The sequence below is a fragment of the Mugil cephalus genome, chromosome 23, assembly GCF_022458985.1.
Source record: "Mugil cephalus isolate CIBA_MC_2020 chromosome 23, CIBA_Mcephalus_1.1, whole genome shotgun sequence".
NCBI classification, from domain to species: domain Eukaryota; kingdom Metazoa; phylum Chordata; class Actinopteri; order Mugiliformes; family Mugilidae; genus Mugil; species Mugil cephalus.
This window is the reverse complement of record NC_061792.1, coordinates 3,784,398-3,809,658: the sequence shown is the minus strand read 5'-3', so window position 1 is coordinate 3,809,658 and position 25,261 is coordinate 3,784,398. Positions and strand designations below refer to the sequence as shown.

Below are 25,261 nucleotides of genomic sequence, written 5' to 3'. Positions count from 1 at the left end.
TTATTTTTATTTTAGACGACAACTGAAAACCTTTAAACAATCTGGGGCTTTAATTTTTACTGTAGATTTTATATAGGTTTAACAAAATATGTTCTTTTTCATAGAAATATATACCTTTCATAGACTTTTAAATACATTTCTATACACATTTTGAAGAATGAATGAAGTCCCAGATTGGTTTCAGTTGTGATCTGGTTTCAGAAATTACCAAGCATGATATCATAGGCTTATTTATGACCCTACAGTATGTCTCTAATATTTCTTTTTCTGATTTGTGTATTTGTGTACCTATGTTTGCTTCCCTGTGTGTATGTGTGTGTGTGTGTTCGGGACCAGGAGTACCTAACAGAGCTGCAGGCGCTGCTGCGTTCGGTGTCAGAGACAGACTTCAAGCTGAACTCTCCTGAATACTGGCCTGCGGCGTATTATAACCTGCCCCAGCAAGATCTCTGCCTGAAGGTCAGCACCAGTATTTCTTTAAATACAAAAAAAAATAAAAAATACATTGTGTAAGTTGGATACATTGTCACACACCTTGGTCCAAAGTCATGGACTCATAATAACATGTCTAGATCATGGACTGTATATAAAGATGGACGATGGAACTGCTCCTCAAAAGTGAAGCCAAAGAAAGTAAAGAAGTAAAGAAAGTGGTGCTGCAGTATAGGTCATAAGCTTCACCCCCCTCCGTGGTAGTGGATGAGACGAACTACACGAAAAACGAAAAACACGTCACGTCTCAAGGATGTTTTCTGATATTTTAGGTAGTTAATATAATGCTAAAGTGTCAGTTTTTAAATTTTTTCTCCAAACTTGCAATATGACGCTACCCACACCCCTGGAAAACTAGCATCAGTTTGGCAAATACGAGGGAGTGGGTATGCATTGTCCATATTTATAATATATTGATCAAGAATTATTTTTGTTTCTGACGTATTGTTCTCAAACACTTTTGATTTAAGATATGTGTTGAAACTGGTGCCGTATTTAGCTGTATCTATTGGTAGCCACCTTTTTCATGCGTGTCTTTAAACTGATATAGAAAAAAGCAAACTCTGCATACAATTGGACAATACAATAGGACTTTGCGCTACAATAGTATCACGATACTTGAGTCACGATACGATACATTATTGCGATGATACTGATATATGATATTGATATTGATATGATATTACGATATATTGCAACATTCTACATAGTACACTGAGAAATTTTAAATGGAACTTAAAATACAAGTTGTATATATGTACATTGATGACAATAATAATTAATTGGACAAATTGAGTCAATAAACAATATTAATCCAAATGATCCGTTTCCACTTTATAGCACTTGCGGAAGTCGTTCAACATCGTCGCAAAACATGACTTTTTCTTTTTCTTTTGAAATCGATATTAAGACATTTAAAGTCAATATTGCATCTAAAGAAAAAGTATCGTGATAAAATGCCATATTGATATTTTTTCCCACTCCTACTTGTTACTCTTTTGTTCATCCCCACCCAAGTGGCTTGCTTGGCTCAGCAGATCTCAAGACCATCTACGCTTTGCATAATAATTTCAATCATTTCAACAATGAGCAGTCCACTGACAATCACTTTAAAACACACAGGAGGTGAAGGGAAATGCTGAGAAGCTGCGAGGCCCAGTGGAAGGAGCGCTGGCTCGCAGGGAGGAGATGGTGAAGGGAGCTCGGCCTGTAGAGGGCCAGAGGATCCAGGAGACTGCCACCCTCCTGAACACCAACTGGGACAAACTCAACAAGCTATACCAGGACCGACTGAAGTGAGGACGGGAGTGGCTGATGTATACCTTGTTCTATAGATGTCAGCCCTAACTCATATTTGCTTTGTCATTGTGTGTGTATATCAAGGCGTTGGCAGGATTGCAACTCCAAGTGGCAGAAGTTTGTTTCAGATCGGAGGGCACTGGAGGAGTGGCTGAGCGATGCCGAGAGCACTTTGAAGCTGGCCGAGAGTGATCCAGCGGCTCACAGACAGCACCTCAGGGTAACGCACGCATGCCTAAGCACAGACTCGAGCATTTCTGTTCATATTTAATGGAGGTTTGCGCACACATGGCTGGCTTTACCCGAAAAAGCTGCTGAAACTGTTCCGTTTGTGAATAACTCATAGTTACCGTCCCATCAATTTCGAAAGGTCTGTCTGTACTTTCCTTTTCTTTATTTTCCACACTGACAGGTGAATAAATAACACTGACCACCTTGTGACAATTCCGTGTTCAGCTAGGAAACCTTCGGACCTGGCATTTGTATGGATGTTACTTAAATATGTACCACACACCTAGACCAGACCAGGTACCACGACCCCATAGTAATGACACTCCTTGGTGGCAGCGGCCATCCCCAGCAGGATGCGACCTGACAAAGACACACTAACAAAAACTTTGTTTTGTTTAACCCTAACCCTAACCCTTTATGAACAACTCAAAAAATATGAACAGGACGAGGTGTTGACCTGGCCTCCAAATTTGCCATATCCCAAACTGAATAAGTGTCTTTTGGATGATCCACAGAGCCCCTCCCCTCAACCCATAGAACCCAAAAGCCCACACTAATAACATTGTGTTGCCAGACACCACAAGAGACCCCCAGAAAGCCCATGTCCATTCTTTGATGAGCCACAACTGTTTAGGAGGCACAAGGGAGACCTACGGAATATTAGGAGGGTGGTCATAAGGTTATGCCTACGTGAGTCACATTAACATGAAGTAGCACCTGACGTAACATGACGAATGTAGCTGTCCACCACTTGATGCTACGTGTTAGGTGAGACGCTCACATCTCATGAAAGTTGATATTTTTGCCCAACCAATCATATGCATTTGCCTCACTCATTGGTATGGTGTACATACAGCCAATTCCAAACCCTATGGCGACTCGACGACAGTGTTGCTGCTATCACTGGCCGAGTCGTAGCTTTTGTCGCTCGTAGTGTGACAATCCATTGGGGTGGTTCAGAACGGGCATAGACATGAAATATCAATGGGTGAAGCAAATGCACATTGAAAGTTGACCCTTCCATTGAAAATGTGTTGTAGCTTGTTGCTTTCTCACGCCTAGTGTGAACACACCAATCTTAACAGCACGTTATGGCACAAACTGGCATGCACATCATTTTAGGCCACAATATATGACATGTACAGTTGACTGACGTAACCAAAAAAAAAAAAAAAAAGTTCTCTACTCTATGTAAGAGCAAAAACTCAAGTAGAGTTACCCTGAATGATTTAAAACATCTCTGCACACCCTTAGCAGCACATTTAAAATGCCACTTTTGTTGTCAGTCTGTTATCAAATATCACACTATCCTCTTAAGTGAGATGTGTGAGCACAGGATATTCTCCTGATGAATATGCAGTGTGATTAGGTCAGCCTGCAAGAACCCTTGGGAGCATGCAAAAAGCCGTTGGGTGCTTTTGTCCTAAAATAAATTCTTTAACGCCGTTTTGCACCACTCCTCGTTAGCCAAAATCTCTGCACAAGACTGCACATGGTATGTGTGTGTCTATGTATGGCAAACGCACCATTGTACATAACAATGTAGAGCACCTTCTAACTGAAAAGGATTTATCTAAAATTGTCGAGATGCTTCAAGTGCCATCTGCCAGATTCTTGCAGAGAACGAATTGATTGGGTTAGGTACTGCACACTCTCTCCTTTTTATTACAGTTTTGTTTGTCCTTACCTTTTCATATATTCTCCGCAAACTTTTGGTTCTTTGGGAACGTCTTATTAAGAATGAAACCTGATCAGAGTCAAACATTTCATCTGCTTCTCTGTTTCAGAAAGTCCACATTATTAGGGCACGCTTGTTTAACTCAACAGGTTTTAGATATTTAGAGATCTTGCAAAAGTTAATGGAATATGGAGTTTATGGAATAGGTTTTACCATTTGTTCCTCTTCAAATTTGTATAAAAGATGGTGTATAGATTGCCAAGATGTGCTCTTTTATGTAGTTAATATTAGTTATACGACGAGTAGTTCCGACCAAGCAATCTTATTGGTCAATAAAACATTTAGAATATGCTTAAATCAGCATTACAGCACGGCTAACTCATCACTAAAAATATTGCTCCGCCAAGTCTGTGGCAACATTGTATCCATCTCCATGGCAACACTGTAACTGTGAGAGATGGACCAGGAAATGGTTTGTCATTAATTTCGATTTATTTTGTGGTCTCAGTTTCAACGAATGGTCGGAGGAGGATGAGAATAAATCAATTCTGTTGCTAGGTCGTTACTAAGGGTCGGATTATTTGCTGTAGTGGTGAACTAGGTTCCATTACACATCAGGCAATCTGTCAATCAGACAATCAGTCACGTCAGAAGACGTGACTGATTGTGTTCCAGTTATTAGTCAGACCCCATTTATTTCCATGCAAACAGGAAGCACACTCGCAAAAAACTTTTGAGAGCAAAATGTCCATCAACATGAATATATATTTAATTATACGTTTTATTTTGTTGGTAATTGTTGTATAACCGGAATATTATCCAAGAGGCTGTGCTTCAACGTCATTTCAGTGCGATGGTGATGCGGTCAGGACGGAGGCGCTTGCTCCGATGTTATTTAATATTGCTTAAATAACATATTACTCATTTTAGTCAGTTTGAAAAAGTACTACTTCATAGAAAATGCTAATTGTCAGCATGCTAAAAATATCACCACGACAATGCTAACACATTGCTAAAAACCATATTTATCCTAGCTTAGCATATTAGCATGCTAACTTTTGCTATTTACAATTAACCCAACGTGCCGCTGTTCATCTGCTCACGGTGCCAGGAGAATCAAGGATCAAGACGCAGTGTGAGGCAACCACACAATGCGATCCTGTAGTGAAGGACACAAAATGTAATATTAAATCGCAATAAAATGAACAACAACGTGGTATTAACTTCATATGTGCAAGTCGCTTGTGTCCTTGCTCCGTCTGAAGCCGGTGGCACAGGCATACGAGGGCACACAGATGGCAATTGTCAAGATGAAAAGGCAATGAGGGTCTGACAGTGCCTCCGACCCGGTCCAAACAGAGCCTTACGTAACAATATTATATCATCAGATTTGACATTTTAACATTACATCAACCTCAAAAGCTGCCACAGAAGGGGCTACTGAAAGCAAATCAATCTGAGTGTAAAATAAAAACACCAAGGTCTGTTTCATAGTTGACTTTTACTTTAAGTTGCTGATACAATCTGTTAAACTGATCCCCTCTGCGGTACATGCCAGTATTGTATGTGTTCCAACGCGGCTATGTGTGTGTGTGTGTGTGTGTGTGTGTGTGTGTGTGCGCGCTTGCGTCATCAGACGCGCTTGGTCCACTTTAGGGCTGCTCTGATCAGCTCTCCGTGTCCACCTGAACGGACAGGTACGCGGCGTCCAAGTGCCACTCAAGAGCCAGCCTGCATGTGTGGCCAGAGACGGAGGACCATCTGGTACCTCGAATCCCAAGCTGTCAGGGCCGAACGTTGCGCCCGCTTGCATACACGGATAATTATTTCCCTACTTACCCCGAGCGCATAAGTCATTTGATCATTAATATTTGTATGCTTTTCAATCTGGAAATTAGTACTTGAGAACAACTCGTGCATTTAAAGTAATAGAGTTGCTGTTACTGTGACAATAAGCTCTTTATTATTGTGGCTGTTTAGTATCAGTAGCACCATCATGAGGCAAAGATGGACTACATACTTTGGGTCACTGGTGAGTCTGTAAAGACCTCATATTAAGATCCGAGCTCTACCACTGTTCCAGAACCAAGAACAGTGTGGGTGGTCTTTAATATGGCGTCAGGATGCATTGCGTTCACATAAGTATTGCGGACACATCCGGACACACATCCTTATCGGGGTTGTTCACACCTGTCTTTTAAGTATTTGCCCAGATTGGAACTTAATGCAAGGTCTGAGCAGGCCCAAGGAGTGGTGACTTCTTGGGGCTTCTCCAAGCCATGCCTTTTTTCCACACCTTCTTCCTCCTGAGGCTGGCTAGGAAAATCAAGCAAGGTGGGGGTGCAGAGGGGTGTAACACCTCCCTAATAAAGGAATTCCTGGGTTGCACATGTTTTTTATGCTAAATGTATGGCCAAAAAGTGAACCATAAGCAAATGGTCACAATTAGCTAATGCTCTCACTTAGCAAGTGACATCCACAAGCAAAACCGGTACTCTCTAGTTGGCCACTTCCTTTGTTAAGCAGATATGCATGGATAGATGGATGGATTAATCAATGGATAGATTTTTAAGACTATGAAATGCAGATTTAAAAAATAAAGTATTGGTATACAGTAAATGTTAGTGTTAACTCCTGCACTGATGGGATTTTAGAGTATTTAAGGGCATTGTTGTTCTGTTGTGTGAAAGGCAATGAATCCCATTCCATCCTGAATCCTTCACCTCACCCTGACTTCACCTTAAATCTTAAACCAAGTTTCAACTTGCCACGTTTTACTACCTCTGCAGGTCACATCATGGTTATCCATCCTTGGTTCCACACAGCCACCGACTAAAAAAAACTAATCAGCCACCCGTTGGGTTTGTGTTCCTGCAGGATCTGACCGAGGCCATACCCGTCCAGGAAGCGTTGCTGGGCAGAGTGAACTCCGCAGGGGAGGACATCAGCCAGTTGAGCACACCGGACGATGCCTCGCAACTCCGAGCGCAGCTCAAACTGCTTAACACTCGCTGGACCGGCGTCTGCGAACAGCTTGGCGAACGCAAGAGGAGGTGTGGTGTGCAGACAAATGGTTTCATGTCCGTCTGGCTGTGAAATGTTGAACGAATGCATGAAATTCGTCAGTTTTACATTTGAAAATATTGTTCAACAGCACAACTAGTGGAGAAAAACTCCTCAGGGTGCCTTTAGAATAATCAGGATTTGAGCAGGTGGTGTAGAAGAGCATCAATCCACAGTCCTCAGAATGTAATATTAGCTGATGGCTGCAGATGGACTTATGCATGCAACATGAAACTCTTCTCTTAGGCCTTTTTTGTACATTCTCGTCCTGCAGATCCACGGAGGCACATACGGCGGCTGCCGAGCTGCAGGAAGACATGGGCTCGATGCTGGGCTGGCTGGAAAGGGCGGAGGGTGTCCTCGCCATCCCTCTGCAACCTGCAGAGCCACAGCACATCAGAGCCACGTTAACCAAAGTCCAGGTACCATCAAGACACTCAGAAGCCGTTATTATGAGCTGATGAAATTTGTACATGTGTAGGTGTGCGCCGATCTGTGTAATTTCATTTAATTTCAATCGTAGTTTAAATGAGATCCAGTTCCTTATTACATTTTTAATAAGCTTAAAAAGACATTTGCATGTTCTTATGTGTGTGTTGCTTTGTTTAATTTAATTGTAAAGATATATGGTTTCCACTGAGACGGCCTCGTACTTTATTGTGAAATCTAACCTTGGAAGCTGTTTGTGTGTGTTTTGTGCGCGCGTTTGTGTGACCTTGCATAATTTGATTCAAAAAGAGATTGTGTATTGAGCTGCGGCAAAATGAAATCCAGCCCGTCTGTTTGTGTGTGTGTGTTTTGTGCGTCAGGCACATGTTGAGGAGCTTCCCGGCAAGAAGGCAGCAGTTGAAGATCTGAACTCCAGGCACAAACAGATAACACCTGGTGACAAGCAGAAAGACATCAGGATCATCAACGCTCGCTGGTCTCAGGTCAGTGCGCTGGAAACTGCATTTGGAAACGCCATCGAGCTTGAGAGTCTAGCTACTTCTGAGCACAAACCATTTTTTCAGTGCTCTATTGTAATCTGATGAATTATATACTGTGTCCATTGCAAGCGAAAGCCGCATGTCTGGAGGTGGCAGATACAATTCCTTGGTATCACTGCTAATTAAACTCAAAACTTAGCTGTAGCTGTGCATCCTGTAATAAACACCATATAGAGTCATGCTAATAATGTGGCCACCTAAACATGCAGTGTGCTCACGTAATTGGAAGCTCAGCCTAAAATGTCATGACAGCCATTTCTGCAAACAAAGCTCAGTTTGAACCCCAAGCAGCTAACTGATCATGTATCGAAAATCAATAACATGCTGATTGTTATGGTTCATGTTTAATTTATAGTCACGCGTCACTTCTACGCCACAGGTACAGTGAAAATGCTATGCTGTAGCCTATGTTCTAGCCAATGCTTTTGCCTGGCTATGCCTTTGATTATGCCTTAGCCTATGTCCTAGCCTATGCCTTAGCCCATGCCTCAACCTATGCCTAGGGGACCCTAGGGGTCTTCAATGTTTTTCAGGCCATGGACCCCCAAACTGATGGAGAGATTAAGTAGGGACCCCCTACCTATTATGTGTTCTATATTTAACTCGACGTAGCGCTATTTATAAACATACATTATTATTACCATAATTTTGCATGCAATAGTGAGCTATCCCTTATCCCCTCGCTAACATATGTTGGATTCATGTTAATGTGTATTTAAAGAAATTAAAATTTGTGGGGGAAAATTCAAAACAATTTATAAAATGTCTAATCAACCAAGGATTTTGCGACCCCTCTGCAGTACCTCCGTGGACCCCCTAGGGGTTGCGGACCCCCTGTTGAAGACCTGTGCCCCAGCCTAGTAATTATTCAAGCTGATGTCATGCCCTAGCAAGTTAAAGTCAGTTTCGATGTATGCCACCTCTATTGAACAATAAGAGCCGACAAAATCAAGGGAAAAGGTTCCAAGTTTACACCGAAATGCCAATTTGTCAAACACAAGAAAGCAAATACATTGTGTCCCCACAATTTGTGTTGGTGTGTCCTGGAAGCTAAGCCTGTGAGAACATTAATATCTGTGCACCAAACTATGTGTAGCCTACGTCGTAGCCTATGCGTTAGCCTGTGCGTTGGTCTATGCCCTAGTCTATGTCTTAGCATAGATATAGGCGCACACATACAGTCCTAGGGCCTAGGCCTATGACTTAGCCTGTGCCCTAGCCTATGCCATTCCTTATACCGTAGCCTGACGTACACATCCCCAGAAATCTAAGTATACGCTGTTGTAACACAGTCCTTGTTCACATGCCTCAGCAGCTAGAAGCACAGAACCTTTTCCCTTGTTCAGGGAGAACACATCGTCTACTCAGATGTGTTCTCTGCGTTGTGTTCTGCAGTGATTTCGGTGAAAGTAGCTGTTGAGCTACTGCATTTATTAATTTCATCTCCAGCATGAGTCGGTCAGAACCCACTCACAGTTGCGTAAAATACAGAGTGAAACACAAGCACAGCTGACTTGTCACTGCCTAGGATTTTAGTGGCGTAATTACAGAACAATGCTGACATGCTGGTGCACAGGTATGAATGCTTTCACAGGGTTAGCCTCTGTGATAAACTAAGGGTATTTGCTTTTGTGGGACACAATGTATTTGCCTTCTTGTGTTTGGCAAATTGGCATTTTGGCATAAATTTGTAGTCCTTGATTTTGTCAGCTCTTATGGTTCAATAGAGGTGGCAATCATCCAAATTGACTTTAAATGGCTAGGATGTTACATCGGCTGTAATAATTACTTGGGAGGTTTGAACATATATTAATGTACATTCTAGACTGGATTAAAATCGCTGACTAGGGCAAGTAATATTAAACCCCCCCCTACAATCCACAAGAGAAATAAATTCCATCAAAATGCCACGTATGCTCTTTTAAATAGTTTACCTGTGTTTCCTTTAGGTGTCCAGGGCTCTGCCTGAGCGTCAGCTGGAAATTGAAGGTCTGCTAAAGGAGTTGGAGATGCTTCAGGGTAAGGTGAATGACCTGTCAGCCTGGGCATCCAGCACCAGAGCCAATCTAGAGCACGGCCCCAAGGAGCCACCACCAAGGGTAGGGCTCAAAAAGCTTTTTCTATACACTGGATATACCTTAATAATTCATCTCAGACTGGCTGAAATTAATATTCAAGGGTTTTACACATTGTGCCTGTTTGCCATACATATAATTTTGGATACAAGCATTCAAACAGTGCTGTGTCTACGGTTACTTTGCCAGCTAATCGAGGAAGTGGAAGCCAAGAGGCCCGAGGTGGAGTCGGTTTTGGAGCAAGCCAGTCAGCTGTATAAAGAAACTCCACCTGGCCAAATGGACAAGGTGAGGAAATCAAACCCGACTAAAAATAACTAACATCAATCAGTAATGTGGCCTATATTCTGATCATTACACACACACCGAATCCAAATTAATCTTTTGTTATCTGCCGAAACATTGCCTTTGTGACGCTGAAGAGCAATTACCAAGAAGACGTTTTCTGTGTTAAATGTGCTCTCCTGCCGGATTCCCTCGGAGAATAAAATAAATAACACTTCCCTCTTTCATCTCGCTACTGACTCCGCTTCAAACATACTTCTTAACGTGTGTCAGAGAACATTACTTCTCGAAGATCAAAGGCGCACAATCATGTTAGACTTGGAAAAAGTTCCACTGAGCTTTCTCCACCTCGGCTCGCAACATGAAATCCGCCGGCCGCGTTTCTACAAGATTAGCTGAGAACTCGGTGTCATCAACAATAGCTGATTTTGTGGGCTCGCGTGTTTGGTCGGCAGGTGAAATACTGCAAGCTGAGGGAAGACTGGACGGTGATCTTGGAGCTGTTGCAGCAGCATAAGGAGAGGATGGCAGCTCTGCTAGTGGCCAAAAAAGCCAGTAAGACTTTCTTTGATTTGAAATCTGGCAAAATCATCATTTTCGGCGCAGGACTTTTAGTCATGGAACTGTATAAATGTCTAAACAATGTGTGTGTATGTGTACTAGATGAAAGCCTGACAGGAAGCTCCATGCCTGAGTCCACAGCGGTGGCTCAGTTCAACAAGTCCTGGGCCGAGCTCACTGATTGGCTGACCATGCTGGATAACATGGTGCAGAACAAGCGAGTGGTGGTGGCAGATCTGGAGGACATCGACGACAACATCAACCATCTCAAGGTATGAAAATATGAGTAAATCCTGAGTTATAGAAGGTCCGCCCACATATTCTTTTAGTGGCAGAGAATTGGTCTGGATTGGTCTGCTCTGTCGGAAACTGATTATCTGGGCTTGCTGCATGGACCATCAAATTTGTCATATGTTGCATTGATTTTGTGTTTTCAGGCATGTCTGCAGGAGCTGGACCAGCGGCGCCCCTTCCTAGAGAAACAGGTCACAGCAGCCCAGAACCTTAAAAACAAAACCAGCAACCAGGAGACCCGCAATGCCATCACTGAACGCAGTAAGTTGCGCAAACATCGCTGCATCATCAAAAGATCTACTCAACTGATAAGCAAAGAATTTACTAGATTTAGATACGGTATGAGCTATTAGACTTTTCTAAAGTGTTCTCCTTTTATTTCATCGTAGTGGACAGGCTTCAGACCCACTGGGAAGACTCTCAGACCAAACTCTCCGACAGGATGAAGCAGCTCCACAACATGGCGCAGGACTCTACCGACTGGTTGAACGCCAAGAACGGGGCGGATCAAGTCATCAAGCGGGCCAGTGAGAGGCTGGAGTCGTGGCAGGAGATCACATACACAGCGGACGGCCTCAAGAGACAAAACGCCGAGCTGAAGGTGGGCTGGAGACCCAGTGACTAAATACATGGATGTTTGTAAAATCCCAGTCTCATCATTCTCAAATATACATTTGAATAGCTTTGAAATAACTCAGACGTTGCCTCAAATGGCATATTATTCATCGGGGCTATGTCCAAACTTTTAAATGTCAGTGTGACTCATTGTGATAATTTGTGTTAATCACCAAATATCCCATTGCCTGCCTCTTCAGCTCTTTCTGAAGGAGCTGCAGCAGTCACAGGGACAGGTGGACGAAGCCAACGCGCTAGCCAACAAGCTTCTGACGCTCTATTCTAACGATGACACGCACAAGGTCCACCACGTCAACGACAATATGGTGGCCACCTGGACACACATCAAACAACGGTAACCGGCCTTATATATAAACATTATTTGAGTAATACCCTGCTAATTGGAAGCATCTGTGTTCCCAGATAATTGTGTGTACATAAAGTGCATTACATCTTACCCAAGCTTCTGCTGAATGCTGCCCTAACCCTAACCCTAACCCTAAACGAAGCCAAGTCAATCAATAGCACCTTGTACAGCCGTGTACTGATTTAATCCCATACACAGCAGTTGTTTTAGACATTGTGGTCACCACAACATTCTTTTTTGTGCCATTGTTGGTGTTTGCCTTTAAGCAATTAAGTAACAAAAGAAAAAGTGTGAATATATTGAATGGAATTTAACCTTAAAAACAATTCTCAACCCCACCATGGTATTTGTTCACCGGCCAGATGTCAGCCTCTTTACCTCGGTAACACATGTCTCGCCGTGTCTCTCTCCAGGGTGTCTGACAGGGAGGTAGCTCTGGAGGCCGCTCTGAAGCTGCTGCAGCAGTTCTACCTCGACCTGGAAAAGTTCCTCAATTGGCTGACGGAGGCCGAGACGACCTGCAATGTTTTAATAGATGCCACCAACAAGGAAAGACTGCAGGAGCAGCCCGAGGCAGCCAGGAACCTGCTGGCACAGTGGAAGGTAGGGCAAACACACACACACATTTATCCAGCTCTTCCTCTTTCAGTTTTATACTCTTGTTCCCCAGACTTTGCACAGCATTTGTGGGGGATTTTAAGGTCGCATGTAAGAGAGTGACATGGTTATTTACAATATTGATTTTCATTGTCATTTATCTTTGAGCGAATGTTTTCACTGAAACATCTTCCCATCCTCTGTGCAATGTTTAAAAGATTAATAGACATATCCTGGAAATTCTAATCCAGTTTTCTGAGAGAAGATGGTGTGAGCTTCTGTAGTGACTCAAATGGTTCCATAATTAAAGTTCCATAGGTAAGATTATTGGGTTTGAGTAACATGCACCTTGGTCGACTGCTGTCATCTTAAAGATATATAAATAAAGCTTGAGCTGAGTACTGATATGTAGCAATCTATTTAGTTGCAACAGAAGAAGAAGCAATTTGAAGAACACCTCCAGAAGCTCAAACTTTTTTGTCTTCTGCCCACGCCGTCTAATTAGCATTGCAACTAATTATGCTAACTGTTCGTGTCAGGTAGATTCTGCCAGATGGCCGGTGCATTTCCAGTCTTCGCCTCGGTTCAGGACGCTCTTACGCGGCTCTCCGCCTCCGCTGGTATGACAGGAATGCTGACACGGCGGCACGGGGAGATTTCATTCGTCCGTGCCCGCTTAGCAGACAAACGCATATTTCCCCCTCCCCGCCACTTCGCCGGGGGTGCTGAAGAGAAGGCACTGTTCTGCAAGAGAACATATTCTGACCGTCGGCCTCCACCCCGCGCCCACGCACACTATTTGGTGGAACCGTCTGTGCACAGCAGCGCGCACACACACATGCCGTGTTTTGTAAATCCATCTTTTTCGACACACATCGTGACACATTCATGCCTGTGCTCCCTCTTTACTTGGGCGCGCACACATGCAGAAGTGTCTCAACACAACAGCAGCACTGTGTGCAGCGCTGAGATAGTCTTCTGTGTCTAATTATAATGGCGTCCGGCGACGCAGTGTAGCATCCACACAGCACACATCCCTCTTCTTTCTCGGGCTGCGACACCGCGCGCAGATAAGGCTTAATTGGAAAATGAGCGCACTCATCGTTTTACAAACCCTTTCAAGTCCTCTCCGCCTCTCTCCCCGTCCCCCTCTATCTCTTCCTCACCCCCTCTGTGTTTCTAGCTCCCGCTCTTCAAACTCTGTCTCCAGTTTTTCTTTTCTTCTTCTTTTCTTTTTTTCTTTTTTGTGCGACTCTCCCTCCGTTCCTCTATGGCTCTCGCTGCCTTTCCCTTCCTCTTCATGTGCAAATCTCTCTCACGCATCGCACGCGCATTTAGACATTCTCGCGCGCCCACTCCGGAGGAATAGAGGAGAAGACGATGGTTCTACTTCTTCTTCCCTTTGACGTCTAGTTTTGAGAATTCCGGGATAAAGTTGTGAAGATGCTGCGCAGGAAGGTCTACCACGTTCAGGTCGGGAATGAAAATCAAGCACTATTAATCTAGAACTCACAACATAATTGGGAACTTACAGAGCATCGGTCAAGTAGAGTCATAAGGAATGTATGTCTCTTATTCTGAACTACGACAACAACACATTTCAACTTATGTTGGAACAGGGGTGTATGTTTACCACTGCGTTGCATCACTCTGCAAGTGTTTGGGGACCAACTGCTGCTTTTTGGAAAGCAAAAAGTCTTCCTGTTGTTCCGTGATATAGGATTTCAGCTGCAGTTTGACCTTTTTTTGCCATATTTTTTAGTTCACAGTGCATTCAATATTGATAACTGGGCGGCAAGTCTGGGCCAGTTTAGCACCTGGAGCTGTGATATTGTAATACGTGCAGAATGCCGATTGGTATTGTATTTAAATCCTGTCTATACTTTCCGTATAAACTAAATTATACTTACTTACTTATACTTACTAAGTTTCGGCGTGGACTGATCTGTCGCCCCGTGAGGCTTTTGAGGTCAGCCGAAGTGTGAAAGCGTTCGCTCTTTGATAAGGCAGAACCATTCATTTAAAATGCAGACATCAAAGTTGAAGTTTAGGGTCGCAGGGTGTTCAAAGCTAAGGTTGATGCGGGGATCCGAGAGCATTTAGATTGGGGGAGAAGTCTCAAGCGTCTTCTATTCTTGTCTGTGTCGCATTTGGTGAAAAATTTAGACATATTTTTTTCCCCCTCTGGGTATAAAATTTCATTTTCATTTCATTTCTCTTAAAAGTTGATGGGAGTTTTTTGACAGAATGTATGCCCATAAGGACGCTATTCTTTGCTTTAATAAACTTTGACATAAAGGGGAAACAAAACCACTATGATATTATACAAAAGATTTATTTATTTTTTTTTTAAATGGCTGCTGCATACATTTGTAATAGAAGAACAATAACAGCACTGTTAATTCATTGTATAAGAAGATTAGAGTAACAACATAAAAAGTTAAAAAGTCCACATAGAGTTGCACTTGTAGGGGTGTTTAAAACCAGAAATGTCAGGAGGTAGAATCCTTTAAATAAATCTTAGATCGATTGATTTTGTCTTCACCTACACGTTGTAAGTATCGTCTGCGAATAAAGATAAAGACTCATGCCAGATCATTAAAAGTGAACCTGAAGCAAGTAGAGCTCCCCTTTGTGTCTAGCTGCAATATAGACCCCTTTATGGCCTACGTCACTGTCACGTCACTATGTTAGCTGGAGGCAAAACAGAGGGAAGCTGGAGGCGAACACTGTCACTTTCAACCATGAAAATGTCGTCCAAAAAATCAAAAACACATGCTCAGTTTCAGCCAGGATAACGTTATGGGTTAGGCTAAATCTGAAATTACATCATTATTTGGGGTATTCTTGTTACACGTTAATGCTAATGCTAACCGCGGGGTAACACAACGTTAGTTGCGTGTTTCAGGGGTGTTCAAGCAGACGCTGCATTTCCTATGTTACCCTCCACAGTGTTTCCATTTGGGTGAGTGTATTTGTATTGATAATTTGATTCTCTAAAATATTTTCCGCGTCCGTTCTTGCCAAAACAGTCTGTTGAAATACGCTAACTACAGTTTACAGTGTTAGTGAGATGTTTTTCTTACAGTTAAGACCCGCCCCTCAAAATCTGTCACACTGTTTACAAACTGTGAAGGGGTCTCTCTCCACCCCCTTCTATGTTAGCGGATAAGACTTGAACCAAACTAAAATATTAAAGTACATGTCAAAAGCATTGTTTTTCGAGGATGGTTTCATTTTACGTACTTCATACTTCAATTTCTTAAAAAATGTCTGGAAGTACAGAGGAGAATGCTTGTGTGCTATTTACTGTTTTCGGCGGGCTGTGTGTAACCAGGATCTCCAAGCCGAAATTGACAACCACACCGAGTTGTATCATTCCCTGGACGAGAACGGCCAGAGGATTCTGACCTCGCTGGGGGACTCGGAGGACGGCACTCTGCTCCAGAGACGCCTGGATAACATGAGCCAGCGCTGGAATGACCTGCGCAACAAGACCCTGAGCATGAGGTGAGGGAAAGCTGTTTCCTATGGGATGTGCTCTCCTTTTTTTTTTCTGAATAACCACAGAGAAAAAAGAAGTACGCCTTTATGTGTTTTAAGGGCTCAACTGGACTCGGAGATGAGCCCCTGGAAGAGGCTCCACATGTCGCTCCAAGAGCTGCTGAACTGGCTCAGGCTGAAGAGTCAACAGCTGGAGAAGGAGCCGCCTGTAGGGGGCGATGTCCCCGCTGTGCAGACCCAGTTGGACACACACCGGGTAGATGGCACTTATTTGACTGTGCAGAGTTTGAGTCCTGCCAATCGTAGAATCGCAAACTGCAAACATTTCCCATCCCTTCACTGATGGCACTTTATCGTAGAAAACTAGCAAGAAGAATTTGGTATTCAGTACCAGTTGTTGCGTTTCCTCTACCCCTAGAAATGCACAAAATCTAAATATCGCAATAACAAAACTGGTAAAGAAATATCGCTAAAACGTTTTTACACTCTCATGAGGTGGTTTTTCAGATTGATCGATATAAACATGGGTCAGGTGACCAGTTCATTTGAAGTCCAGCTTCCTCAAAGTAAAGTCTCACATGATGAGAATTTAAGAGCATTATGGGATATCGCGAGACGATTCTTTACGATGGAAACGCGTACAAAGTACAGTGGTACTTTATCAAAATTTTAGAAATATCACTTTTATTTTGCGAAAAACTGTAATTGGAGCTAGTGTTCATAATAACGGCTATTGCTGTTTGAGGCAGACTCATCCCTTAAATGTGATGCTAAAACTACACAAAAATACACTGCAGAGTCAGTATTTCTTAACACGGTGCATTTAAATGTACCCCATCTGTGATTTCTTGCAAGTGTTACTTAGGGGTGTGGAAACGTCAAAGCATTACTTTTGACCTCCTTTCCGGCAGAGGGTTGACTCTTTGAAGGTTTTTATTTTTTGTCACAGTGCCACAGATGTCTGCTTTCTGCTTTTATCTAAGGAGGGGAGGAAGAAGCCCTGAAATCATTTACTTTAGACTGAATAATGGATTCAGTTAAAAAAAAAAAAGAAAGAAGAAAAAAACGGGGAGGGCCTAAAATGCAAGGTTGGTGGCGACACAGGCTAAAAGAGAAGGGCAGGCAAAAATGCTACAATCCTACGCTATTTTCAGCAAAGCCAAGCTGGGAGCAAAGTACAACAAAGCTACAAGCACTTAACAAGTTGCAAAAATGGAAATCCAGCGTAGTGAACAGCCAGGGAAGATAGGGATGTATACCCTATATTTAGACAAAGGGTTGATGGGATAACAAGAGACCCGAGACACTAATAAGGGACTAGAGCGCAGGCTAATGCTACCTTTAAATGTTTACCAGGTTCACAGTAAACTCCCTATAAACAGCCCTCTGTTGCAGTATTCGCGATGTTGTACGGTTGAAGTTCAATGTTGAATGCGTGACTTCCGTACCGTAGCTATAAGCCCCCCAGCTCCATTTGAACATTTGTAAGAATAAATCATCACAGAGGAAATATAAGACAAAGAGGCAACAGATTACAAAATAAAACACTGGGATTTCATTATGGACCTTATTTCAGTTGAAACTGAGGAAAAAAATTCCGTCCAACACTGCATAAATCCCAACGTAGAAACTCCAGACCAACTTTCAAAAAAATAAAATCCATAAAAGAAAATACACAGTAATGCCAAAAATGTCATAATATTTCATTTGATTAGTAACTGCATTTGTATTGGTATTAAAACGAATTAAGTGTTGTAGTGAATAATTCAGTGTAACAAAAACTATTAGCAATATTTGAATTATAAAAAGAAGTGATTAGTTGTTGCTGGTATCAAAAAACAACATCTGTACTGTTTAATTTATATTGTGTTATGCTGAACTGATGAATTATTGCTGAATTTAATCCTCACTAAAATTATATCCACTTACTTGCCAGTTCATTAGGTACACAAGTGAAAACTAATACATTCAAATATAACACTTCTGCGCTAAATCTTAGCTTCATGACTGTACTAATGTTCAGTTTGTGTTAAAACAGCGTCAGGAACATGGTAATTCAACTGAATGATCGTTTTAGAGGATGTGGTGCTGTTAATCTGCGTGGATTTTTGGGGGGATGGTACGTATTTTGAAACAAGCTACAATTCAACTGAATGAAAACACAGCTGAATCAGTGTCTCTCTCGGTTATTTTGAACTTTGTGTAGAGAAGGCCTTACCAAAACCAACCTCAGCCGGTCATCTTTAAAACATACGGTGTTAAAGATTAGGACCGTGCTATAGAAAGGACCAACAAGTTTCAATTCAATTTCATGGAATAAATCATGTATTCAAATCGAAAAATATAAAATACTCCTCATGCGGTAACAGAAATATCCATGATTTCAGAGTCCTAATATATATATATATATATATATATATATAACTCAACATTGTATATATATATATTATTATGTGTTCAAGGGAAGGAGTCATTTATATGTCCTTCAGAATGAATGCAGCTCATTTTCATTCAGTACGCTACAGTTGTGAGTACATGTTATGTAATACATGTACGTGTTGAGCATTTATGGGCTTACGTATGTAAGCCTTCACACCCAGGGAAAGTAGAATATGGAGAGACGTTCGCAAGGAGGAAAGGGTATAGAAAAAATCTATACCTATAAACATAAAAGAGTTTAAATATTATTTTAAATAAAAATTTGTGTGCATGCAGTGTTGTAATAAGATATAACAAACGCCAATCATATGCAACAAAATAGCAATGGATAAGTGTGAAGTAGGCAAATGGGCAATATTTTCTTTCTAAACTATAGAGAATCAGAAGTATAAATTAGGAGAGGACATAAATGACTTGAAGTCTTTCATCACTGCAGGAAAATACACTTTCTGAAATTCAACATTCTGCTTGATACCATGTTTTTTTTTAAAAAAAAAAATTAATATAAAGTATTGCATGTGATGATGTTACAGATGTAACAGCATTACTCACCACGTAGTCAGGCCGTGGAGGGATCACAAGGAAACATCAATCGGGCATCAGAGAGACTAAAAAAATCTATAAATATAATCAGCGTAAGCACACTGTGTACCAGTGTGAGACCCGTTCCAAGCAGATCAAAGTTATTATTCGTATAGGGTTTGCTAAGCCCTTTGGGTCGCGGTTCTTTAAGACGATGAGTGAAAATAAGTGTGTGTGCTTTCACAGGGCTTCAGGAGAGACTTGAGAGCCAAGGAGCCGGCTGTCACCAAGGCTCTGAATGATGTCGGAGTCTTTCTTTCCGAACTGCCCCGGGATGTGCCGTCACCTGAGCAGAGAGGTAACACGCATTTCCTGTATCGTTCAATTCAGACCATAGACTGTAGAAAAATGGTCTTCACTAACTCTCATTGGTCAAACTGACTCTAGTATCCAGGGGATACGGGTGGGGCCATGGTTCTTATTATTTTTTTCCCCTACTCTCGAGGTCCTACGGGACCATGTCACTGAACATTTTGTCAATGGCAACTGTCAATCATCATGATGTCACATCCTGTTTTTGTAACGTCAGATGACTAACAACCAAACTCATCCAAAAAACGGACACTCGCATCATAATTTTTTTTAATTTAGTTAGTTAAATTTAGTTAATTTATATTAACTACCTAGAATGTCAGAAACCGTTCTTGAAAAAAATTATTTGATGTCTATTTTATTGTTTTAGTTTGGCCCATAGACTCTATAAAGATGAACAACAGAACAGCTAATTAAAAGCTAAAGCAAGTAGAGCTCCCCCTGGTGGCTGGCTGGAGTGTAGGTCATAAGCTCCACCCCCTCCATTAGTGAGGTGGGACTTGGGCCAAACTAAAACACTGAAGTACAAATCAAAATTTTTTTTTTCAAGGGTGGTTTTGTCAAGAGTAGGGGAAAAAAAGAATAAATAGATGTGGTGGACAACATGGTGCTGTCCGTATCCCCTGGATACTAGCATCAGTTTGACCAGTGGTAGGAAGTTTCATTTTAACTGTCTGATGCTATAGAAACAGGATGTGACATCATGATGACTACAAGTAGCCTTGCCAACCACTCCATGTATAGAACTGTGAGAGTTGGAATAAATAAATAGATGTGTGGGCAGGTAATCGATAAGTTGGCACTGTGTGGCGCCACTCTTGAACCGTACACTACAGACTTGCAAGATGGCACTGCCATATTCCTGTGAAATTAGCATCAGTTTGGGCAAAGCTAGGATGTAGGAATGTGTTGACCATATTTATATATTGATAAATTTATGAGGAATTGTCATGGCATTCATTTTTTATACAGCCTACGGTTCAGACAGTTCTGCTAATAGAACCTCCTTATCATTCTTTCAAAGGCTAGGATTGGTGTAACCTTTTTTGTAGCTTTTTTTTTTGCCTAGGACACATTTACATCAAAGCAAATATCAACGTCAACAGAGAAAATACTTTAATTAGTGGCATTTTTTTTTCCATAGCAGAACATTACCACCCTGTCTGTTTGAAATAATACATGAAATACAAAGTCAATTTGAGTCCTACTAATATGGGTCTTAATCGCAGCCTGGTAACAACGACGTGGGGAAGTCAACACAGACATTTTTTGCAGCACCTGCTGCAGCATGGCAGCAGCCTGGTTACCAGGCTTGCAGAAAACACCTGAAATTTAACTACGGCCCATCAAACCTGTTCGGTCGCCAATGTGCTTGCTGAAAAGCAGGGTGATCCCTAGGTGCCATCACTGCCTCACCAAGGGAAACGGCATCCTCCTAGAAAGTCACGGCAATCTGACCTTTGATTGTGCAGCGGTCGGGGACGACTAAAAAGCGAGAACTGACGCAGAGCTTTTGAGCGCATGACATTTTGCTCGGTTTAAATTTAGCCGTCTTTTCCTGAAACTGAGCTTGAGTGGTTTGACATATGAGCGAGCCAGTTTCTCGGCTGCAGGCCTTTGTTGTCGCAGCTTACCGCTTGCCTCTTTTCAAAAGGTAAATTGCCACATCTGAAATCGCAACCGAGAGGAGCTGATGCAGTGGACAAGATCGTCGGAGCAGGGAACAAAAAGTGTCAAAATAAACAGAATTTAGTTGTAAGGCCTCGGAGTTCTGATTGGAAATTAAATTGTGGGAATACCTCAGTTTCCCATGTAATGGCACTCATTTAGCAGCTGACATTTTCACATTATAAATAAAAAGTAAGTGGGCTCCCACTTATGTAGAGCCTCGGGGAGCAATTTGGGGTTGAAGTGCTTGTTCAAAGCACCTCAGCCAGGGACACAGGGGGGATGCGAACCTATAATTTTAAATTTGTCTAAAGGTCCAGAAAAGATGTTTTCTTCTCTATCATCTTCAGGTTTGGCATTTCCGTGACATGACTTTTAGATTAAGGTGAAATCACTAAACAATTTTAGTCATTTCACATGAGACCTGTGGTCCTTCATTTTGACTCAGAGAGTTAAAACGGGTGGGCGTCTGCTAGAAACAGGCGCCTGGGATATTGAGCTGGTTACACAAGATACTTTGTATCATATTGACGTGCCGAACAGAGACGGGACGAGACTAGCACCAATGTGGCTACAAGACACCATGGGATGGTGGCTATGGCAGATACCAGATTCAGTGTAATGACCAATGTTGACTAGTGGGACCATTGATGACTACAGAAATGCGGACACAGTAAGTAGCTCCTTCAGTTCTAAAAGACTTGTGGGGAGCTGGGATTTTAATAGTGACATCGGTGGTGCTCACCACCTTTCCAAAATCCTATCTGAACTGTGGAGAGAGGTTTTCCAAAATCCATTGAGTGTGGAGCTTCTTGCTGAAGAAGCCACTTGGATAGGCGGTGGAATGTTTTCGAGAAACCCAACAAATCCAGTTGCCCTTTCAGCTTGTTTTTTGAATATACCACAACCTGAACCTTAACAGACCTAAGGTCATTTAGATTTTATCAAAGTCTGTAAGCACACCGCCCTGTTTTTTATGTTTCTGCTGTCACCATTTCTCACTTTTCCGGGTTCCCTCAGATATCAGCCCGGAGGAACGTGCCCAGAACGTCGGGCGAGTCTTGCGCAAGGAAGCGGACGACGTGATGAGCAAGTGGGACCGGCTCAACGCGGATTCCGCCAACTGGCAGAAGCGGCTGGAGCTGGCTTTGGACCGGCTGATGGAACTCCAGGAGGCGGAGGACCTGCTCGACGGACAGCTGAGGCAGGCGGAGATGGTGAAGGACGCGTGGGAGCCGGTGGGAGACCTGCTGATCGAGTCGCTGCCGGAGCACATCGAAAGAGTCAAGGTAGTAACAAATTCAGCAGTATTTACTATCTGTTCTGGTTTATATCTTGTTTACAACTGATAGCAACATATGATCTACATCCAGTCCGTCCATCTTTGCACCTTCTTCTAAAATGCTGGCTATTGCCTGCAAATGAATAAGGCAGGGCTGACTGACTTGAAAGTTGAAATGCAAACTACAGGTGGTCTCAGCAGCAGTCTTATTTCTTTAGAACAAATGTAACAAGTCATAAAAAAGTAACTTTGCAATGATTCATTGTGCATAGTACCTTAAAACCCATATTGGAAAGTCGTTGACGCACAGTACCTCTTCTACAAGTACTTCACAGTACCACAATACCACAATCGATATTAGAATAAATCATGCATTTTGTATCTATCATCTATTAATGTTACATATACACTGATAAAGCCTGCCTGATAGTTCATATTTGGATGGCATGATGTAAATCCATCACACTGTCAATACTGATCTGAAGCTTGAATCAATTTGTGAAAAATCAAGTTTATCCAGTTTTTTCGGTCGGGTTTCATGTGATTTTCTTCTTGTGTACGGCGCAGGAGTTCCAAGACGAGATCGCTCCAATTGAGGACGACGTGACGCTCATGAACCAGTTGGCGTCCACTTTCGGTCCGCCGGATATCCAGCTGTCACCTAGCAACCTGGAACGCATCAAGGATCTCAACACCCGCTGGAAGCTGCTCCAGGTGCACACTTTCGTTCTTTGCTTTTCGGTGGAGCGTGGGTGAGCCCTGGTTCTGTCTGAACTCTTCAGTCTGGTGTTTGGTTGCCAAACAGTCTGGCCACTGTGAAGCCGTAGTTCTCCATATCTTTTGAAAAAAAGAGGTAATGCATACAGTTTTACCAAACACTTCTTGTTATGTGAAGACAGACTAATGACACTACAAAAGACGTTGTCTTCCTTCACAAACGAAGCACATTCAGTTTGCTCATGCAACCACACTCGCACACTGTCCTGGTAATAGTATATGCACTTCAGAACAGGTTGAAAAAGTGATGAGAAGCCGCCAAAATGCTCCAACACAAGCCCAAATTTTAGTAGAAATTCAAATTGGCCACGAAGCAGCTCGTTCTGGCAACGCTGGTGACATCTGGTTTGTGTGTTAGGCCAGCTTGCCAGATATTCCAAAGTCTAGAACCCTCTTAAAATTAAAAGCATCATTAACCCAAAAGAAAATTTGCATTTATTCGAAATTGTGAGACGAAATCTTGGAGAGGAATTGAAGTTTTGAAGTTGGATGAAATTGAGGATTTTTGAAAAGCCAGTTTTCATTTTGCAATTCGTTGCCAGAGTTGTGTTTGCCCAGGAATATTGGCATCCCGTGTGTGAGTTTCTGCTTTAGTGGCTTGAATTTTAGGTGAGTGCTTGTGGGCTTTTGTTGGACAGGTATGTGTGTGTGTGTGTTTGTGTGTGTGTGTGTGTACCTGCACATTCAAGTCACTTCCACGTCGAAGCTGATTAGCCAACTCTGGGACACGGTGCGCTCTTGAGTAACTGCGACAAATTCCTCCTCAACAATCCCGCTCCTCTCGTTTGTGGATTCTAATTAGGTTACCGTGGATACGCCGAAAAACAACTCGGGCAGAAACGGACTGGGTGAGGCAGACTCGAAGGTAATTTCGAGCGTTTGGTTTCGTGTCACATGGGAAGAAAGGACTGCTCATCGCTGTCGTCATTTCATCTGTTCTTCATCCAATTCCATGAACCACACACATTCCCCTGACGCCGTGTCATCAGCGGCCGTATCATTTGGGCTAGGGATGAAAGGCTACATGGTCAATCAGGCAGCCTGTCCACTCAGAGATAATAACCCATCTCAGTCCCTCAGTTTCAAGACTTCTCTCAAAGAAAGTTGAGACACCTTTAAGACTTTAATTTTTTATTTCCTGGACCAGAAATCTGCTGCTAATCAGAGCTCCACATGCCAACCCGAGCTGCACATGTTGCCCGGGAACATTAGATCATTGAACACCGTGTCAGGAAGCATCAGTGACTACTCACGTGCGGCGGGTCCTCAGGGCAACGTTCGGGATGCAGCTTGCTAGGGAAATGTTGTTACCAGACTACCAGGAAATCAGCTGGCATTTTTCTTTCTTTTCTTTTTTTTTTTTTACGAATTATTCGTCAGATGAATGAGAGAGCTGATTTTCAGATAGAACAGTGTTGCAGTGAAGTATTCATCCTCACGTAGGCTGAAGAAGTTGATGGCGAACACACAGGACCAATGAATAATGCACAGTAGTTCATGATCCACATTAATATTAACCCATTTCTTGGTATTCATCCTCCAAACAGAAAAAAAAATAAGACTGCAAGTAGCACAGCAGAAGTGACAGTTGGCTAATAGATTCTTGCAAACAGAAGTTTAATGATTCTTTGAATCAGATTATGCTTTTTTTCCCTCTTTGAAGCTAGATTGTTCCCAGTTGTTCTTGTAGTTGTTCAAATGTTCGTATTTTCTGAGCATTTTAAGGCCTTCTTTACTAAATGGATTTTTTGGGTTAGAAAGAAGCTCAGCAAAAGATGCTAATGAACTAGCAGTACGTGTACTTTATTTTCAATCTGTGGCAGTTGTGGATCCCATTTTTGGTGGTGTGCCCCAAGTAATATGGCAAGTTCTGTTAACTAGTAACATAAGTAGTACATCAAACTGGCGAATTTACCGACTATCTCAATCTTTACGTGAAAATAATGCAGGAAACGGAAAACTAAAGTAATGACTTGCTAGCTAGCCTGGGACCGAGCCCCGACTTCCTCTACCAACCTTTTTTTTTGGCTTTGTTGAAGCTGTGAACTAATATTAGTGTGAATAAATTAAAGTCTGCCTATGGTTTGGGTCGACTTTATAGGGTGGCAGACAAAAGAGTAACAGCAATGTAGTCATAGCACTGTTTACAGC

General features: G+C 42.4%; 1 protein-coding gene across 11 annotated transcripts in view; it reads left to right on the top strand.

Annotated features, from left to right (window-relative positions):
* dmd (dystrophin) overlaps positions 1 to 25,261 on the top strand; it is a 281,198-nt gene that overhangs the window by 206,961 nt on the left and 48,976 nt on the right. For all 11 annotated transcript variants that reach the window (XM_047576965.1, XM_047576970.1, XM_047576967.1 and 8 more), the window contains 19 exons: positions 337 to 459; positions 1,615 to 1,787; positions 1,876 to 2,011; positions 6,578 to 6,753; positions 7,038 to 7,185; positions 7,573 to 7,695; positions 9,702 to 9,851; positions 10,017 to 10,115; positions 10,568 to 10,667; positions 10,776 to 10,945; positions 11,111 to 11,228; positions 11,357 to 11,568; positions 11,783 to 11,937; positions 12,363 to 12,552; positions 15,884 to 16,056; positions 16,150 to 16,306; positions 19,258 to 19,369; positions 22,072 to 22,340; positions 22,901 to 23,047. In XM_047576965.1, coding sequence (XP_047432921.1) covers positions 337 to 459; positions 1,615 to 1,787; positions 1,876 to 2,011; positions 6,578 to 6,753; positions 7,038 to 7,185; positions 7,573 to 7,695; positions 9,702 to 9,851; positions 10,017 to 10,115; positions 10,568 to 10,667; positions 10,776 to 10,945; positions 11,111 to 11,228; positions 11,357 to 11,568; positions 11,783 to 11,937; positions 12,363 to 12,552; positions 15,884 to 16,056; positions 16,150 to 16,306; positions 19,258 to 19,369; positions 22,072 to 22,340; positions 22,901 to 23,047 — 2,931 coding nt within the window. The remainder of the gene's footprint in view (positions 1 to 336; positions 460 to 1,614; positions 1,788 to 1,875; positions 2,012 to 6,577; positions 6,754 to 7,037; positions 7,186 to 7,572; positions 7,696 to 9,701; positions 9,852 to 10,016; positions 10,116 to 10,567; positions 10,668 to 10,775; positions 10,946 to 11,110; positions 11,229 to 11,356; positions 11,569 to 11,782; positions 11,938 to 12,362; positions 12,553 to 15,883; positions 16,057 to 16,149; positions 16,307 to 19,257; positions 19,370 to 22,071; positions 22,341 to 22,900; positions 23,048 to 25,261) is intronic.